Here is a 6000-nt window from a genome sequence, read left to right on the forward strand (position 1 = left end):
TTTAATTATATATTACCATTCCAAGCTACCATGACAGATTTTAAGTGAGTTTGTCTTTTTTCCATAATTAATCATAGCAAAGACTCATCTGTTTTTCAAGCCCGTGATGACAGCAGTGTTTTCACCACTGTAGGGCAATCATCCCACAGCATTCCTTCCCAAAAGCTATTGCAATGAGAAAAGCTCACCTACCTGCACAACATGCCTTTCAAAGATATAAATCAGCTCCATGTACATTACTTCATACTACAGATAAGTTAACAAAAAGAAAAACAGCTTCTCCATAGCAAGTCTTTATACAGATGCATAGGCATAGCACAGGCTAATAATGCTCAATAGTACCAATTATAAATATATAAACCTAGCATAACCATCCAGGAAGAAGTATCCCACCCACTAAACACCACCCAGCCATCAGCATCCACCACTGGTGCAGAAAGAAGGGAGGCAAACAGATCATTGGTCTGAGAACAAAAAGCAGCTTCCTTTATAAACACAGTAACTAAAAGTTATTTTATAGGTATCCTTGGTCACCATCAAATTCTAAGTGCAAAAGAAGTCTCTTGAAAGATAACTTGTAGCTACATGTAGATCAGTACTAACAGACTACTTAATCAAAGAGGAGCAATATCCAAAGCAGAAAATAATACATGCCAGTTGGACAACAGAAAAAAAGTCTTTTTTCCTTTCATCACACATCACAGGAGTGATATTAAGGGCACAGAAAATCTCTGCTCTGGAAAAAATCAAGCACTTATCACTTAACAGATTATAGCACATTCATTTAGAGGTTTTTTTGCTGACCACTGAAGGAAAAAGTGCTTCCAATATAATCAATAACATACAGAGATGCCCATTCAAAGTGTTTTATCCTTCATTCTCTTAGTTTGAGAGGAAAGAACAAATGAGATACTTGCAAAATTACTTTTTCCCATCTGTGAAATCCTGTGGCACACCTCTTTTTTGTTTTTTGTAAAAGTGACAAATGGAAATCCTGTTAATTTATTTTGATTGGTCTATAGAGAAATAATGATTTTCTGCAGTTCTCCTAAATCCTTCATGTGGCACACTGGTAGCTTCCCAATTACAAGTCTAAGAAAAAATTACATTGCTCGTTCTGCTAATAAAACAAGCATAGATGGGCCCCAAACAGCCCTGAACAGGTGTAAAACTTTGTGTCTCATAAGAGTGATTTTAGATCAAAGCTCAATAACCAACACACTGCCTGTACTGACAGTGCTACCTTTATGGCTTTCTAGCTGCTTCACAGTCTTACAACACAAGATAACTAAAGCAGCAATGACTACAAAGGAAAGACAATATATTCAGTTGACAGGCTGGTAAAGACTGAAGTTTACATTTGTATCCAAATATTTAGAAACATTTTTACTACTACCACTCTTTGTTAAGGTCCGACCCAGAAAGATTCTGCCGCTTAGAATTACAATTTTCTTCCAAATTGTTACGAGAACAACACCAAGAAAGACTTAGCCATAGATCTTAAACATCGCTTCTAGAACATGAATGATTTTAAATAACCACAATATCCTGACAGCTCGGTGATCTGTTTGGAAAAGATGAAGACAAACATTGAAACAGACAAACAGACAATTGCTGAGAAGAACACAGAGAAAGTGGTCTTGCCATGGGATGTTATACATCTATCTTCTTTTATTTCCAAGAATAGAGTAAACCATTTTCAGAGTGCTTATTTAAAGATGCATAGGAATAATACACACTAAAAAAATATTATGACATATTAAATCACTTGATCACATATTACATCACTTAGAGGGTTTTTCATCCACTGTGTTTTTTGCATTTTATTTAGTCAGTGAAATATTAAATGCACATTTTCATGTGCTCCCTAACCAAAGTGTTAAAGAGCCTTCCCACATCACTGATGCCAAGAACTTACAGAGCAGCAAGACAGAACAGCTTATTTTGACAGCAAATTATTGTCTTTTTCTGATCTCTGGAGCCTCAAAAGCCATACAGATGCCTTAGCTGCCCAAATATTAATAATTTATAACACTTCTACTATATTTCAAGTCATTTAGACTGAAAAGCATTTCATGCTGGAGAATGTTCGCAGCAAAAAAAACTCAGCTTTCCTTTCTAAGTATCAAAATTAGCATTCTCTTTCCAAAATATCTGAGAAAATTAAAATATATTCTCCTCAGTCCTGACAATTAGCCTTTAATTTGCCGTCACCTGTGCTTCAGGAAAGTTCAGTCCTTTAGGAAAACCCTCCCACAGATTTACTTGTGGTGAATCGTTCAGATCTCAGTTACGGTAGTACAGTAATTTATTTGAAGAAATCACACATCTGGATCCAAATGAGCACAACATTTAGAAAAAAATATTTAAGATCAGTCATCACTCACTATTTTTAATTTAGTGCACAAGTCTTTTAGCTTTGTATTCAAATTTACAGCATTTTCTTGTTCACACTGAAGAAATTTAAAGTGGTTACAACAGGAAATTTACAATCATCTGCCTCAACCAAAATAACAGAACTTACTGTACAATTTGTTTATTCATGAAAAACCTTCAATATATCCATGTCCCTTACACATCTGATGAAACTGTAGTACTTACATACATACCTGCATACAAACTGTCTGCAAGCTATCCCCACGCTCAAAGCCCATAAAGACACTGACTACACACTCACAATCAAATGAAGTTACGTCCAGAGGTTCCACAGTAACAGCAGAAAACTAACCAACACTACAGAAAAACCCACAACCATCCGTTCCATAGACTGCTCTTCCAGAAGAGGAAGACTCAGCAAAGGTCTAAGAAACAAACTATTCAAACACCAATGGGATCCAGATCAAACCCACATCCTATGAAATCTGACAGATCAAATCACAACCAACTGAAGAACTACAGTTTTTAACATGTGTAAAATTAAAAAACAAAACAAAACAAAAAACCCTACCACTGCTAGGTTAGCTAGATATCACAGGAAAATCTTTTGGTGACAGGAACATTTTGCATGCAAGAAAGAAAAGGGAACCTTCAGAAAGGCTGACACCCAGTCTCTGAATGGAGCAGAGATTTCTACCAAGGTTTAAACAACTCACAGCTGTCCCTCCAAAATCTCTGTTCTCCCCCCACTCATTACCCATTACCTCATTACCCACACCAACATCCATCAGAGCCTCAAGAGATCCCAACACACTAACAACCAAACAAAGTCCACATTTTCCCAATAACCTTCAGATCTGTTACAGGAACGTTTCGCAGGAGGAAATGCCTGAGTGAGCAGCCTTAGACAACTGTTTTACATTAAGGATGAAGCACATTAATTCACTGCACGAGTACTACAGCGATGCACTTTCAGGAGGTACAGTGTTGCAGCCACAGTTGCCATTTTTAGTGTCCCAGAATAAACACGAAAGCTACCAACACTAGGCTGCATAAGAGCACTTCAAGCACTTAGCTATTTACAAAAGTAGAGGTAATTACGATGCCAGAGGTGGATCCCAAATAAACAGACTTGACTAATACTGACAGAAAGACCCAAAACAAAACAAACCCGGAGACTACAATTGCTATTACTTAGAAACAGTATGGGAGCTGCAAGAACAGCCTGAGTCACTCACTGTACTACCAACATGTGCCCAAAAAACAGCTGTACAAAGGTGCTGTTTGAAAAGGTGAGCTTATGACAGAAGCTATGAGAAGCTACGAAGAAAAGAGGAAAACACCGTTTCCCTCGACAGTTTACCTGATCTGGACTTGATGATGTCGCTGAACTCGCTGTGTCCCCCGCCAGGTCCTTCCTCCGGCTCGGAGACACGGGCCATGCTCGTGGGCTGCGGTGTGCCACGGGCGGAGCCTAAATCCGCCGGGAGAAGGCTCCCATGGAGGGTCACGGCTCAGCACCTACAGCACAGGACCAGGAGCAGAAAGGCACGATAACTCCACGGGCTTCGCCGGCTGTGACTCCGCATGCGATGGAGGCTTGCCGGCCATGCCCACGCCGGCCCGCTGTGCCCCTGCCGCGGGACACTTTGTGGCGGCATTTAAGAAGTGGCATGGCCCTGACGGTGCAGCAGCACAGCTGAACCCTCAGCCGCCAAAGCCAAGCTTCACTCACCCTTGGGTGACAGGGCGCCCCGTGCCCAGCCGTGACCCCCAGAGGGGCAGGACACGGCCCTCGCCGCGACACCACGGCCACCAGCCGTCACGGGGCTGGCACCGAGCGGGACAGCCCCGCTGGAGGGGCGGCACGGCGAGGGAGCCCCGCTCCTGCTGGGGCTGCGCCAGCGGCGAAGGGGCACAGGCAGGCGCGCTGCCGCGGCCGGCCCAGGGCGCGACAGCCACGTGTGGGAGAAGCCCCGGAGCCCCTCTCCCGGCGGGGGGAAGCGGCGCTCCGCGGGGCAGGCCCCGGGCACGGCCGCCCCCGCCCGGCCGCCCCGGCAGAGCGGCCGCCGCCCCCGCTCCCCCGGCGGGGATTTTGACCCGGCAGCCTGCCGGGCGGGCCGGCCCCTCCCCCCCGCGGGGGACCCGGCCCCGGCGGAGCCCCCGCCGCCCTCGGGCGCCCCTACGGCGGGGCCGCTCCCCGCCCCGGCTCCCCGCGGCCGCTCCGTCCCGTCCGCAGGTGCGCCCGCCGCGGCCGCTGCCCCCCGCCCCGCGATGGTACCGGAGCTGGGGAACAAACTTTCCCCGCCGAGCCCCTCCCGGTGCCGCGGTGCCGCCGCCTTCCCGCGGAGCTGCCCCGCTCCCGGAGCTGCCGACAGCAACTCTCCTCGGCCACCACTCACCCCTCGGGCACGGCGCAGCCCAGCTCCTCCTCGCACCCCGTCCCCCGGCAGCGACTCCCGCGGCGCTGCGCTGGCGGACCCACAACTTTCTGTGCGAACCGCCGGCCGTCCGTCCGTCCGTCCGTCCTCCCCCTTCTCCTCCCCCTTCTTCCCCGCCCCTCGGCCCGGCCCTGCGGCGGCCCCTCCCTCCCTCGGCCCCGGCGCCCCCTTTGTTGGCCGGGCCAGCGCCGCGGGAGCGGGAGGGCCGCCCCGGCCGCGGCCCCTTCTCCGAGCCAGGGGCGGGGAGAGGCCGGGCCGGCGCGGAGGGGAGGGGAAGAGCGGGGTGGGGCGGAGCGGGTCCCGGCCGCGCCCCGGCCCCGCTCCTCCCAGAGCCCCGCCCGGGGTGGCGGTGAAGTGTTGTCCCGCTCCGCTCCTCCCCTGGAACCTGCCCGTCCGCACCGGTGCGCTACCGCCTCTCCTTCTGCTCCTTTCCCTCCCAAAATAAGCGCGGTCGCGCAGCACTGCGGAGGTGAAGAGCCCCGCGGCGTCCCCTGAACACAGAAGTCAGGAAGTGTGACAAAATTTGAGAAGCGCTTAGGAAATTTACAAAGAGCCGGAAACGACTCTCCCGAAACCCGCCTGCTTTGGCCAGGTGTCCGTGCCTCATCTCACGGGGTCACCTGGCAGTGACAACTCCCGGCTGGTTTTCGGCTGAGCAAGAAAGGAACAGTTATGGATCGATAAAAATGTGCTGATGCTGGGTGTCTGCAATCATTTTTGATGTATGAACAGGCATAAATGCTAGTAAAATATTTAGTTGACACTAATTAATTTATTGCCACATTTGCAATCTGGGAATGAATGTACTCGTGTTTGCACAGGCAAGTAACCTGTGCTCACCTGTACTGTGAGGCTGCAGAACACGTGGCTGTATTTATCTCCATAAGCATTAGTCTGAAGTTTCAGCAGTATCAGAAACTGTAGCTTAGTAATTCCTTGGTGATACCTACCAGGCCTCAGGCCATGCAGCCCAAGATGTTTTCAAGGTCAGATGCATTCCCAACACCAAGTGCTTCACCACCTAAACAAGAAAGGCCATCAATCTGCAGGAAAGGAGGTGCAGAATTTATTGGCTAGCAGAAAGGAGAAAGCCCAGGCTTGGCAACATACTTATTCTGTATCTCCAGGTGAACAGAAATTGGTAGCAATGTGAAACAAGGAAGATTTGTCTTCAAAAGTCTTT

The 6000-nt window shown here is 48.3% G+C and overlaps 1 protein-coding gene across 1 annotated transcript in view; it reads right to left on the reverse strand.

Moving 5' to 3' along the window:
* UTRN (utrophin) overlaps positions 1 to 4893 on the reverse strand; it is a 348412-nt gene extending 343519 nt beyond the window's left edge. The window contains exons 1-2 of the mRNA XM_014263434.2: positions 4779 to 4893; positions 3740 to 3897 (exon numbers count right to left, since the gene is read on the reverse strand). Of these exons, the coding sequence (XP_014118909.2) occupies positions 3740 to 3818 (79 nt within the window). The 5' untranslated portion in view covers positions 3819 to 3897; positions 4779 to 4893. The remainder of the gene's footprint in view (positions 1 to 3739; positions 3898 to 4778) is intronic.
* Between the last annotated feature and the right edge of the window lie 1107 nt (positions 4894 to 6000).

The sequence above is a fragment of the Pseudopodoces humilis genome, chromosome 3 (assembly GCF_049639895.1).
Source record: "Pseudopodoces humilis isolate 2021_Gansu_Grassland_sample_001 chromosome 3, ASM4963989v1, whole genome shotgun sequence".
Classification (NCBI taxonomy): domain Eukaryota; kingdom Metazoa; phylum Chordata; class Aves; order Passeriformes; family Paridae; genus Pseudopodoces; species Pseudopodoces humilis.